Source organism: Phallusia mammillata, chromosome 5 (assembly GCF_965637545.1).
Source record: "Phallusia mammillata chromosome 5, kaPhaMamm4.hap1.1, whole genome shotgun sequence".
NCBI classification, from domain to species: Eukaryota; Metazoa; Chordata; class Ascidiacea; order Phlebobranchia; family Ascidiidae; genus Phallusia; species Phallusia mammillata.
Window position 1 is genome coordinate 13358207 of NC_137256.1, and position 14308 is coordinate 13372514.

The 14308-nt window shown below is 38.6% G+C and overlaps 2 protein-coding genes across 2 annotated transcripts; both read left to right on the forward strand.

Annotated features, from left to right (window-relative positions):
- Nucleotides 1-212: 212 nt before the first annotated feature.
- LOC145228325 (poly(U)-binding-splicing factor PUF60-like) lies at nucleotides 213-7310 on the forward strand. Its single transcript, XM_080093348.1, has 12 exons — nucleotides 213-346; nucleotides 456-545; nucleotides 704-865; nucleotides 937-1021; nucleotides 1116-1206; nucleotides 1279-1415; nucleotides 1474-1592; nucleotides 1662-1800; nucleotides 5680-5790; nucleotides 6151-6227; nucleotides 6534-6662; nucleotides 6716-7310. Exons 1-12 carry the CDS (start codon nucleotides 266-268, stop codon nucleotides 6884-6886), a joined length of 1392 nt encoding a protein of 463 aa, XP_079949474.1. The 5' UTR covers nucleotides 213-265; the 3' UTR covers nucleotides 6887-7310.
- A 1790-nt stretch (nucleotides 7311-9100) lies between these two features.
- Nucleotides 9101-13777, forward strand: LOC145228324 (lethal(3)malignant brain tumor-like protein 4). The gene is made up of 5 exons (XM_080093347.1): nucleotides 9101-9352; nucleotides 9415-9468; nucleotides 9540-9644; nucleotides 9833-9916; nucleotides 11580-13777. The coding sequence occupies exons 1-5, from the start codon at nucleotides 9200-9202 to the stop codon at nucleotides 13662-13664; spliced, it is 2481 nt and encodes an 826-aa protein (XP_079949473.1). The 5' UTR covers nucleotides 9101-9199; the 3' UTR covers nucleotides 13665-13777.
- The last annotated feature ends 531 nt before the right edge of the window (nucleotides 13778-14308 follow it).

The following is a 14308-nucleotide window of genomic DNA, read 5'->3' on the forward strand; positions in this document are numbered from 1 at the left end:
TTCAAAGGTACGTGATGGCTGGGACCTGGTGTAACTATAAAAATTATGCTGCCTGCGCCAGCTAGGATTTAAACTGTGTATCTGCCATGTTTTCGTTATCTTGGGATTTTTAGTGAGGGAACCTTGGGATATCTTAAAAATCTCAGTGGCAGCCCTGCCACTGAGTGCAGTTTTACAACATTATTTCTATTACTTTACTAAGTTCAACCAACAAACTTCTCTGTTTGTTTCACATTATTAGAAATAATAGGACAAAGTAAAAAAAATGGGTGATGTTAATATGTTAACCCAACTGGTGACCCCTTTACCTGCGTTAACACCAAGTCAAAAAGCAGCACTGGAAAAGGTAAGTAAAAAAAGTTTTTTTCCAAGGCAAAACAATTTGCAATACAATTTTCTTTAATTGTCGTTTACTGAATCTGGTTGGATTTGCTTTGAAACAAATTTATTTGCAGGCCAAGAAATATGCAATGGAACAAAGTATTAAAGATATACTTCTAAAACAAACTATTCAACACCAACAGCAGCAAATGTCTTCTCAACAGGTTTATACAGGCAGCAATATATATTAAGTAGTAGTCACCACTGTATGTTACATCAGAAACTTAAAATCAGATCTTTTGTGTTTATATTCAAAATACTTAGATTTTGACTGCATATGTGACCACATGTATCTATACCAAAATGATAAACAAATTTTCAGACCTCAGCTCAAAAGCAACGGGCACTAGCTATTATGTGCAGAGTCTATGTTGGTTCTATATATTATGATATCAGACAAGAGACTGTAAGAGATGCCTTTGCACCATTTGGACCAATCAAAAGCATAGATATGTCATTTGATCCTATAACGCAAAAGCACAAGGTGTGTTGCAATTTTTGCTGCATACTTGCATACTTTCAGTTTTTAATTGATATATTTTGTAAATTCACCAGGGATATTGTTTTATTGATTATGAAATACCAGAAGCTGCACATCTTGCCACTGAACACATGCAAACTAGTCAGTTGGGGGGCATTGGTAAATAAAGTTTTGATGTTTTTGGTTAACTATGTGTCGTTTTTCTGTCTCTAAAAACAAATTTAACTAAAATTATTTGTGCACTTACTTTCAGGAAGAACAATAAAGGTTGGTAGACCAAGCAATATCGGTCAAGCTCAACCAATTATTAATCAGTTAGCTGAGGAAGCCAAACATTACAACAGGTGCATGATTTTAAGAAAACAATCAACCGATTGTTGTAAGTGTGTTAATCTTAACTTAAATTTTCAACACAGAATATATGTGGCATCAATACATCCTGACCTGGAAGAGAGTGACTTACGATCTGTGTTTGAGGCTTTTGGAAAAATAGTTGCATGTCAGTTGGACAGAGATGCTCTAGGCAGGCGCCACAGAGGCTATGCTTTTATTGGTGAGTTTTGTTTAAAACAGTGTACAGAATTGATGAACTGCATCTTGTATGTTTATAGAATATGACAAACTCCAATCTGCTTTGGATGCAATCTCAAGCATGAATATGTTTGATTTGGGAGGACAGTACTTAAGGGTGGGCAGAGCAATAACTCCACCAAATACACATTTCGAAATGGTTTGAAAATGCAATAGAAAATTATAACCATGACATGCAGTTATAAAATTGTCTTTTTCTTGCTGCTAGTATCTTGGAACAAGTAATGCATCTACTCTTCCAGCAGCCGCTGCTGTGGCAGCAGCTGCAGCAACATCTAAAATTATGGCTCAAGAAGCTGCGAAGCCCTTACTAGTAAATCAAAGGGTGGCTACAAACATTGTTCCAGGTATTTTTTTTACAGTACATGAGGATTGATGGGGTAACTGCGTAGATTGTTGTTTTCATTCTGTAGGTCCACCATTTACTCCACTATATCTAAGTTGATTGAAATTTAAACAGTTTGTAGATTATGTCATTTGGTGTGTCAACTGTTGTGTGTTACCCACCAGTGACTGGTTATTATGGGTCCCCTTCCCTGAAGGGGACACATATTGATTTTACTCAAAATGTTTGTTTGTTTTTCTTGTTTTTTCTTCTACCCAAAGTTTGTCCGACTCGTTTTTCCATCCAATCCTTGATGGATTTGGATGAAATTTACACAGATGGTAGATGTAGTTATGTAGATGTGCATCCCACTTTGTTTTTGTTGATAACCCCAGTATTTACCCCGCTAGCCCCCTAAAATAGGTATTTTCCCCCGAAGTTGGTCCGACTTGTTTTTCTCTCAAATGTTTGATGGATTCGGCTGAAATTTACACAGATGGTAGATGTAGTTATGTAGATGTGCATCCCACTTTGTTTTTGTTGATAACCCCAGTATTTACCCCGCTAGCCCCCTAAAATGGTATTTTTCCCCTGAAGTTTGTCTGACTTGTTTTGCCATCAAATGCTTGATGGATGTGGCTGAAACTTATACAGATGGTAGATGTAGTTATGTAGATGTGCATTCCACTTTGTTTTTGTTGATAACCCCAGTATTTACCCCGCTAGCCCCCTAAAATGGGTATTTTCCCCCGAAGTTTGTCCGACTCGTTTTTCTATCAAATGCTTGATGGATGTGGCTGAAACTTATACAGATGGTAGATATAGTTATGTAGATGTGCATCCCACTTTGTTTGTCCGGATAACCCTAGTATTTACCCCGCTAGCCCCCTAAAATGGGTGAGTTTGTAAACAAAGTCAGAATTGGCGAAAATTTGGATAGCTTGTAAAGTATGCCAATTATCGTTATTGCGCCATTGCAGTTCGGGGGTTGTTAACAGCCCTTTGACGTCAGAAACATTAACGGTTGTTGCTCAAAACACCTCTAGTGGTTGAAATTTTAAACGTTGGCAGATTGGACTGAAATTTTGCAGTACTGTTGATTGAGTCATTGTGGTTTCCTACTTTTAAGTTTGTGTGTGTTGAACCTCAATTAGTTATCCTACTAGCCCCCTAAAATGAGTTTTTTAATTTAAATAGTTTTTACTCCATATAGCATATTTAGATGTGCACAGTACCAATCACTGTGTTTGTCTTCACAATACCAAACTTACTCATTGTTATCTATTGAATTGCATTATTTTCAACTTTGCATGTGTGGGGACCCATGAGTTTTTGCCTGCAGAAACAACCAAGGTTATAAAAGACGATGGCTAATGTGGGACCCAATACAAAATAAGCATAGGAAATATATCAATGTTTTAAAATAGATCATAGTGTATGTGCAAGGGCAATATGTGCTAAGCCACCCTTCTAGTTATCTCCTAAATATAGTAATTATGGGTCCCCTTCCCTGAAAGGGACACATATTGTTTTTGTCTATATTTTTTTTTCTTTTTTTCTTTCTAACGCGGATTTGTTCCCACGTTTTGGTCAAGAAAGAATGGTTCAAACTTTTTCAAATTTACACACATTACAGATATTGGTCTAAAGATGGTCCATGTGAATTTTGACCCCGTTTGATCCCTCGGTTCACCCACAGCCCCCCAAAATGTAAAATTTTTAATGCGGATTTGTTCCCACGTTTTGATCAAGAAAGAATGGTTCAAACTTTTTCATATTTACACACATTATAGATATTGGTCTAAAGATGGTCCATGTGAATTTTGACCCCATTTGATCCCTCAGTTCACCCACAGCCCCCCAAAACGTGAATTTTTTAACGCAGATTTGTTCCCATATTTTGGTCAAGAAAGAATGGTTCAAACTTTTTCAAATTTACACTTATTATAGATATTGGTCAAAAGGTGGTCCATGTGAATTTTGACCCCGTTTGACCCCTTGGTTCACCCACAGCCCCCCAAAACTAGAAATTTTTAATACGGCTATACTTGGTAAAGCAGATGTTTTTGGAGTTACATACGTTTTTATTAGTACATTGCAGCGTATTTTAAACTATTTTGTAACTTGAAGTTGTATATATCCATTTTCACCCCTTTACCCCCAAATATTTGTTTGTTTATTCACATGTTATTGAGGCCAGAAATACAAGACTTAACCTGCTGAAATTTTTAACAGCTATGGATAGGGTGCTCCTTGTTGGCTGGTAAAAATTTCAGTGCAATCGGCTCAGTAATAGTAAGTATATGGTTTTACATGCTGTCTTCTGTCATATTTGTGCTCGCTCAGTGCACAGCTGACGCAATGGGAGTGATTAACGATAGTGGCACATGGAAAAAATGCCTCTGCTTCACGCATGAACGCAGTGGTCACTTGACCATTTTCTCATTGGTTGGAATTAAGATGATACTGTGTTAGTGATATTGCGCTGTAAACGTTAACGCTGCGGGGTCACGGCAGGGACAGGCGATGCGTATGACGTCATGACCGTATTTGCTTGTCGCTCAGTGCACAGCTGACGCAATGGGAGTGATTGACCATAGTGGCGCATAGAAAAAATGCCTCTGCTTCACGCATGAACGCAGTCGTTACGTGACCATTTTCTCAGTCAGATAGAAGTCTTAACTCTCAACGGAGTAATTCACTCGTTTACGATTAAGGCGGGTGAATGCAGTGGGAGTGCTCAGCTTGACGTCCGGACCGACGTTTTATGAGGCAGTCGTGTCGGTGATTAGAAATCAGCTGTTTTTGCGCAGCTGTGCTACGTCGTCGTTTTATTACGTTGTCAAGTACATTTTAAGTTTTGGAAAATTGTGTTTAAAAACTGACCTTGAACGAAAATATCAAGGTCAAAGCATGAGAATAAATTAAAAGTATTTTTCCTTTTTTTTGTCATTATATGACAATAATGATGCAAAAACAATACGGACAAAACTTTTTGGGTTAAGGCTAAAGTTGGTTAAGCTTGTCCTTAAGAATCTAAAAATAACCAGGATGTTTGTTTACCATAAATCCGCACAAATGCGCGTGTGGGGACCCATTCGTTTTTGCTTGCAAAAACAATCATATATGTAGATCAAATGATGTGTATAGTAAATTGGTAAATATCTAAGAGTGATTGTGTCCTATTTTTACTGTTACCAAATCGCATATGCATATGTGTGGGGACCCATTAGATTATGCTTGCAGAAACAATTAGGTTATAAAGTGCCAGGAAAAAGATAGGGACCTAATGAATTGTAGGTGCCAAATATATATCCATTATAAATATAGTAAATGGAATATGTGATATATCATTAAATATGATGTAGTATATATAACCCGGCAATATATAGGAAAACCACTATTCTAGTTTTAAGGTAATGTTTACCTTTAAGTATGTTTGATCTCAAAGCACCAAAACTTTACCTGCTTATTTGGTAAAAGGGGTAGTGAAGATTTTGACTGTTGGGGATGCATAAGTTTCTGCCCGCAAAAACGAAGCAAGTTACATAGTGAATATATCTTGTTGTTTTTTAAACAGTAGCGGTGCATATTTTTAAGAACTATATTAATAATTGTTAGCCTTTAATTCCAGAATGTAATTATTTGTTCTTGTGTCTTTGCTAAAATAATGAATGCTTATTCATGATCCACTATTGCTTTGGGTAAAACTGTGTTAGAAGTTTAAAGCGAAATTGTAAGCCCTATCCCCTATCTACAACATAAAATAAAATTCACAATAAAGATTGGCAGCAGAAAATATAAAACATGTCATTAAAATAAAATTTACAACAAACAGTAGGTTAAACAAATACAATCAGCTAAAACATCTAAGACAAGGGATTTATTCAATACTGTGCAGGATTTAATCAAGTTGGAAGATCTAGTGGAATTAATGGTGGTGGTCTAATGATACCTCCTCTTGCACAACCAACAGCGGTTATGGCGGCAAATCAACCTGGAGTAGTTACCGGTTAGTTACACCTATGTATAATGATGTTGAAGCACTGTTCTATGCAATAAATTGTTATCAAGTATAATATGCTATACATCATATTTAGCACTGAAAACTAACATTTTGTTTTTGACATGTTTTACTATGATTTATCCAGTTTCCTAACCTTCCTACCCCTATTTCACATCCCAAACCTCTAAATTTCTTATAGTACTTCCTTCACCTTACCCAAAGATGTACAAACCAGTGAACAAGGTTTCATGCCTAAAAATATACCACACCAATCCTTTTCCAGAAAACCACTGTAACAAAAGAGCAATAGCTCTCAATACTTGTTTTGTCCAGCTCTCTTGTGTTTGTTTTGAAATAAAATCACAGGGGTGACTCCAGCCAGTGGATCCTCAGGATTTCATCAGCACACATCACATTCTGCTGCTAAGCAATCACCCACCCAGGTAACTATGTTATATCTTCGTATTTAGTGAAGGTGATAAAGTGAACTTCAAACTATCATTTTTTAATCCTGGTGCCCGGCTGAGAGGATATTACTTTTGTGGTTGACCAAATGACACCTTTTTATATTTTGTTTTGATGGTATGTTGGTAAAATCAAGTGAGGATAACAGTTTGCGTAACCCTGGTGTAGCCAAATCCTTCTTACTGCAAAGTTTTGTTCCTGGTTGATGCCACATACATTATGATGAGCATTTGAATCAGCACTAAATCTGTGCATTGTGTGTAATTTGATCACTTTGTTTCAAGAGTCGGGTTATGGTTCTCCACAACATGGTTAATGTGGAAGACATTGATGATGACTTGGAGGGAGAAGTTACTGAAGAATGTGGAAAGTTTGGAGCAGTTGAAAGGGTTATCATTTATCAAGAAAAACAGGTTTACTGTTTGGTGCAAAAAAATACATTCTTTACAAAATGTTCATTTCACAGGGTGAAGAAGAAGATGCAGATGTTGTTGTTAAAATTTTTGTGGAATTTTCCAAAGTAGAGGAAAGCGAGAAGGCTATCTCTGCCCTCAATAACAGATGGTTCGGTGGAAACAGAGTGACAGCCCTTGCTTATCCCTACCAGAAATACACAGCAAATGACCTTAGCGGCTGAACATTCATTTCCCCCCAAAAAAGTTGCAAGACTTAACTACTGTATTTATTCTCGGGAAGGACAGATCAATAAGACATGTGGAATGCTGCAATTGTTGTTAATCGTGAAATGATATTTAAAAGTTTCAACAACCCTTTCCTTTTTGCCGTAACTAAACAAAGAGATATCTAAAAGAAGAAAACAAATATAGAACTTTTTAGCTGAGAAGTATGACAAAACTTTGCACAAAAATACGATAGCAGGTTTTTTTCATGCAGAATATTCCCTGTAGAAATTTGTGCAACACCACTAACAACATAACAGGACTTCCAAAAAGATTGGTTCTGGCATTTTGTTTACTTGTTTTATTTTCAGTCATTTTAACTGCTGCTTTGAATAATCACTTTTGAATTTGCAATAAAGTGGTAAATTTCTTTTTGCAGAACCTAGTTAATTGATATGCTGTTCTTGGGACGGTCTGTGCGTAACCGAATGCTATGCCGGAAATAACCGGGTCTACCCAGAATCCCCGCAATTTAATATCGTTTAACTAATTCAACAAAACCAGTCAACTTGACTATTGGACGACTAGACACAGAATGTATTTCAGGCAAAAACAACACTTACCGTATTTACTCGATTGTAAGCCGCGGCTTATATTGTCTGTTTTTTACCTGTCGTTTGTGCGGCTTATAATCGAGGGCGGCTTACATTTTAATTTTATACCGATCATATTTTTACACTCCAACTTTTTAATTTATTTGGGGTTCAAAACTAGTATGCATGTACGAATTATACTTCCATATACGTTCTGTTGGGTACAGTTATCAACATAACTAACAGACATGAGCAAATAGTTGTACTACGTAGCAACATAATGACCTGTTATGAAGCATATAGTACCTAACATCCCAGCGTGCGGCTTACATTATTTTTTTGACACCTCAACATGCGGCTTATAATCAAGGGCGGCTTACAATCGAGTAAATAAGGTACCAGTTATGTTTATAAAATTAGGAGGGTTTCCACTTCCCTCTAAAATTTCAGGAACTTCGTCAGAAACAAACAAGTCCTAACTTTGCATGGCCAAAAAGGTCGTACCTATTTTCGGAAATTTGCAAAGTATTCGGTTACACTCGTAAAACAATTGATGAGCTGTATAATCCACAAACACTTATTTAGCAAAAAATGTATGACGTACGGTGCGGGAAATTTCCACGTGCTTTGAAGTCAGAGGTTTTTAACGGGTTGCTACAAAACACGGATACCACATCTAGCCTGACATTGTATTGATTGCGCATTTTTAAAATAGCCTAGTTTACGTAAATTGGTCATGGTTTCAACTTTAACAGTAAATTATTGCAGATTATAGTTTGTGTAGATTTTGCATTTTTGGAGAAGTCCCGTAACGCTGCTATAAAGTAGTCAACCTGCTGCCTTCCTCCCAAAAATATTTCAGCATCCTCGCTGGGTGTGCCTCTAGTTAAGAACCCCTACTTGCACTGAACAGATATGAAATGTTTGCTGAGAGATTAACATTTGCATCCAAAAATAATCATATGCACAAAAATGTTCTCACATACACGTTTGTGTCGTGGTGTGTGGTGCATGCAACGTGCAATCAGGTTACACAGTCATGTTGCTGCCATATGGTACCATTCAAATTTATATTGACTGATTTTATATCAAATTTAATTGTCACAAATGATATTCCAGTTTAATGCAATTATTTGTAGTTTTTATGCGCAATTTTATGTTAAACAAGCCCATGAGAAAAGCAGCAATCTGCATTTATGATGACAGGCGAATACTGCTCGGTTTCTTGCTTGTTTCTTTGTTGTTTTTCCTTTTTTCTTTCCAGCTACCACTCCGCGCGTGTTTTGAGCTGCTGTTTGCCCACTCCAACGTGCTGTGATCACAGCCTAAAATCAGTTGTTGTGCAGCGCCTAGCCGCAAAATGTGACATTCATATTTTAATACAATGAAGTGACATAACAACCGCCATAAGTTGTTTCATTACTTGACATTTAGTTTAAAAAGTTTCATAAAATTTGTAACACATCTATACAAGTGCAGGTAAATTAGTAACTGAGTTAATTTGTTTTAGTTCATGTAGTTCAGGTGCGAACGAGGCAAAAGGCAGAAGCAGTTTTTTTTACATAAAACGTTAATTACCAATCCAATTAGTAGTTTGTTCTTCAAGCTAAAGTTAAAAAAACAGCGCTGTCATTGGAGCGTATCGTCGTTCTTTGTTTCCTTTGAGCGTAATAGAGGCCGATTGTTTTAGCTTTTTCGTAAACCTTGTTGGCTACGAACGCCATTAAAGAAGCTTTGATGTGGCAACTGGCAAATGGTGTCACAACCATGTTTTACACTTTTGAGATGAAAAATAGAAACATGCTCTCTCGCCAGCCAACAAATCGATCAAGTTTTCAGGGAACTAGGTGGATTGAAGTATTAGGCAGTCATGGCAATGCAAGTGCACTGGTAGGCTGTTGTTTTGTGACTATTTCTTTATGATTTGGATATTTGAACATACTTTCGCGTAGAGCAGCGATACAAACGCCACACGCCGATCACAACTGGAAAAGAAGCATTTCAAGGTTGAGTTCTGGAGCATCAGTAATTGGAAATACAACAACCAAGCTAAACGTATACATGCATGTGCATTTAGGAAACAAACTTATCCACTGAAAGAGAGGGCATGGATGTCGCATCTTCGGACTTGGGTTTGGTATGGAAAGGAGAAGTTGGCACGTTGCCAGGAAGTGATCTTCAGGTATGTAAAGGAAATCGGTTTTAGCTTAAAAGAAGAAAAATTATCATTATAGTTTATTCAGGACGCGGTATTATTTTCTGTTTGTTGTCGCATGTATTATAATTTTGACCTTAGTATACTATAACTATAAACCTTAACTCGCCCTAAAACAAAATCGTAGTTTTTTTACCAACGTGTTTTTTCACTAGTTTCGAATAAACGAGTTTGGCGATCTGGATGTTTTATCTGACGACGAATCTTCTCGACGCAAATTTGATGTAACTTTTGTTCAAGTAAGTGACAAAGTTACATGTCAAAACTTACGCCAAACAGAGAAAATACATGCCAATAACCAGGCATCTAAAGGTCGAACTGTACGGCGCATATTATTTGACCTTGAACGGGTTCTAAAACAAAATGGTTTTAAGCTCTTCTTGGTACCTTTGTTTCGGTGTCCTCAATCAGGGGTATCAAACTCGTGGGGGTTCGCGGGCCGCATACGGCCGATAAAGCCCTCTAATGCGGCCCTCAACAACAATTGTAGTATTTTGTAAGTTATTTTTTAAGTTATTTTTAAAACAGACATTTACAGAAATTGAATTTATAAATATAAACTCATATCCTATTGAAACGATAGTAAAACCGTTGCTCTGCAATGTGGTCCCCGAACCCCCACGAGTTTGACACCCCTGCCCTAAAATATTTCCGTCTCCCGTTGTTTCTTGTTTGACAAAGTTATACAATGTCAAACAATGCCGACAGTTTTTTCGACATTTTTTGGTGCAAGTGTGTGTTGCAACAATTTTGGACTAGACACGCGTTTCTCCACCGGTTCCACCGAGTTTACGCTCTCGCCATAGTTACACCGATCTATAGACAACAACAGAAAACACGTTCGAACTTGAACATCTTCGAGTTGTCAAAATAAGTTTCTGAAGCATTCTCGTGTTAAATAAGTGTGTCATGCTCTGTGACATAGTCCATGTTTCACACGTTTCCTATCTAGCATTAGCCGGGCGACACGGGCTCGGAGGGTAACTCTAAGTCTAGTCTAAGGGGACCAGGTTGAGATCCACTGGACTACACCAATAAATCTAGTTTGCTTAGGAGGCAACCAAGTTGTTTTTGGTCATTTTTGCCACGTTGTCGATGAACAAACGTGAAGAACTTTTTTTCAGTAATTCAAGCCACTAAATTGTAAGTTCAATGTTTTTGAATTACGGGTGATGCTGATTGTTGTTAACTAGCGGGACTTAACCGTCTTGTAAAACAACCGCATTTTTTTACGATTATCAGTTGACCCGTTTTCAAGAATCCAGTGTTTATCAACACGGTTTTCTTAGTGCACCTGAACCTTTTGTTGATTTCCTGATAAACGTAACATCACGTGTATCAACTACAAGTGTTGTTGCAACGCAAGAACTACAAGTGTTGTTGCAACGCAAGCTTGTTGTTGCAACGCAAGATATCGTATGAGATTTAAAAAAAATACACCTAAAGTACAAGTTTTACTCGGTCGTTGTTAAAAAAATAGTGCTTAATTAGTTTAATTAGTCGTTTCCGCAAAACCATTTGTCACTGGCTTACGAGGATGTAAGGTTGTGGTTGGTGTTGTCAGGATGGTGCTTTTATCGCTTAATTGTCTTCCTTGTTACTTTGAGTTGCGCGTGGCGCTTTTTTTGGCGGGGGCTAGTTTTGACTAGCAAAGTTTCGCTTTTTGAGAATGTGACCTCGCAAAACTGGTTGTGTTGTTCCACACAATGAGTTTTAGGTCACTATGAATTTTGAAACATGCTGGTGATTTTTGCCCATTCACGGATGTGTTATGAAACGATAAAACATATACATATTACATGTTGTAATAATAGCCAACTGGATCACGTTATAAAGTATAAAATACGATGTAGTCTGTGGAAAATGGCAAAAATTACTATTCTAGTGACCATTTTCTTTTAGGCGACATCGAAATGCTGCCATATTGCTGCCAAGTCTAAGTCAGCTTTGACAGATGGTGCGACCATTGCAACTCAACAACCTGACTCTTCGAGATCTAATCTTTCCACATGCGTCCCCTGTTCGGGCGAGGGAATCATTGCCAACTTTCAGGGGCGTTTCTGTAGCCATACACCCAACGCAAAAAATGTGTGCGATAAAAATAAACCTCGTGAAACTCCGAGCCGATTGTCAACTGAACGAGTTCCAACATATCAATTTGGTTTAGTTGTACCGCCACCCAGTGAGAACACACTTCTGTTCAAAAGTAACCAGAACAACCCTGTATGTTTAGATCTGGAAACTTCGCATTTAAAAAAGAGTGTTGTACAGAAACCCACTACACAGCGCAAGGATTCGAATCCCGCAAAATCTAATCTTCAAACGTCAACAATCCCTGAACAACCAAATCCTAAGTTTTCCTGGAAGGCATACATGGAGTTGAACAAAGCAGTCCCTGTGCCTGAGCAGACCTTTGCGGCTATTCATGGTCTCAGTCCATTTCCGAAACAACCCAACCCGTTTCAAGTCGGTTGTTTTTTGGAGGCTGTTGATCCCGACCATCGATCGGAAATTTGTTTAATGAAGGTCGCCCAAGTTCAGGGGTACAGACTTCGCCTTCATTTTGTGGGCGATTATTCGTGTTACGATATCTGGGCGCCCGCCGATTGGCCCTTGATATTTCCCTGTGGGTTTTGCAAAAGCACAGGACGGAAGCTAAACATCGCAAACCGACTGCCCGATGAAGTTCGCGATGTCGACTTACCTTCTCTCAGCTCTGGTCAAAGTGACTTGCTGACTAATGATCCTTACAAAAACTCGACCGTTTTCAAAATTGGAGACAAATTGGAGGCTGTGGATCGGAAGAATAGCGACCTTATATGTGTTGCCACGGTTGTGGACATTATTGGTGAGTATTTACTGATACACTTTGACGGTTGGCACAACGAGTATGACTACTGGGCAAGGTTTAATTCTCCGTCAATCCATCCGATCGGGTGGTGCAAGTCTAACAACTATATCCTTTCCTTGCCTCCCAAATACAAAGGCATCTTTTCCTGGCAGCAGTACATTAAACTTAGCAAAAGTCAAGCAGCCTCACCTAAATGTTTTTCAACTTACGACCATCGTAAAGATATAAAAATCGGAATGAAGTTGGAAGTAGTAGATCACCGTAACCAGCTAGTTGTTCGAGTTGCAAGTATTGTTGATGTCGACGAGTTCCGTGTTAAAGTACATTATGATGGCTGGGGCAGCGAATGTGATGTTTGGATGGACATAGACAGTCATGATCTACATCCTCCGACTTGGTGTCTAAAAACTGGACACCTTCTCCAACCTCCAGTTGACCTAAAAAATGGAGTCAGTGAAAGTGGTTGCAAAACTCCCGGATGCAAAGGATTGGGTCACGCACGCAGAACGGTTGAAAATGTGTATCGCAAGAAGCACGAGGATTCTACTGATTGCCCATATTCGGCATCCAATGTCCATAAGTTGCGTGATCGTCTAAGCGTTGATGCGATGCAAAACAGATCACTTCCTATAAAAATGAGCAGTAATGCGGGTAATCGCGTAGATATTAATCCAGATAAGGTTTCTGCTGCAAGCCAATCCACCTGGACTTCACCTGGCAAGGGAAGAAAGCGGAAGAAACAACGAAAACAAATTGTCGTAAACAAACGAACCAAGTCCCTTGAATCAGATGGCCGACCTTCAGCAATCGACCACCTAAGAGACTTTAACGTAGATCTATCTGATAAACTGCCAACTTCTCAATGCTGGGACAAAGTGGTCTTGGCTCTTCCAGGGATCCAGGATGTTCGTGCCGATGACGTCATTAAGTGGAACGTGTCCTGTGCGGCCCGGTTTGTCTCCGAGCTGACTGGCAGGAATGAGTGCGCGGATGCTCTGACGAGAGAGGAGATAGACGGCGAAGCGTTGATGCTTTTGACCCAAGAAGATATCACGAAACGACTTAACATCAAACTTGGTCCTGCCCTCAAAATTTTCAATGCTGCTTTGATGTTAAAGTCGATGGAGGAACAATAAACCTAATGTCATTGTCGCCTTTCACGGATTTCAATGTGTTTTTTCTCAGGATTCGTTGTCCGGAAATTCAGGTTTTACTGTTTTGTATTTAATAAAGCTGATGCTGTGTAACACACGAGTTGTCTAATCGGAAGGTATTGATTTCTGGTAAAGTGTCCGACAAGCAAAAAAACAAAAACAAGTCTGACAAGCGTTTAAAGCAGTGGTTCCCAACCTGGGGTTCGCGGACACCCAAGGGGTCCGTGAGATGCTTTCAGGGGGTCCGCGGAGGCAAACATTTGTAACATTAACAGCAGTACAATATTTTTAAGTTCCCAAACCGTTTTTCCATTCCTGCGTATGAGTGCAAACCATTTATCAAACCCCTGGTAGTGATGGGACGATACCAGGTTTTGAAGCGAGTACCGATACCGAGTACTTAAGTACAGTGTTGTACTTAGTTGTATATCACTGACTAATTTATCTGTCATGGCCGGGGTACAGGCGTGCACACACACATGCAGAAAAATGTAATCTCCATACGATAGTGAAAAAAATATACGTAACCTGGCGGAACTTTTTTCCAATTTTATGCTGTCCGAAACAAATATTGGCATAAAGTTGCCCGTATTCTTATGGTGTAAATGGACCTTCGGTACTCGCAC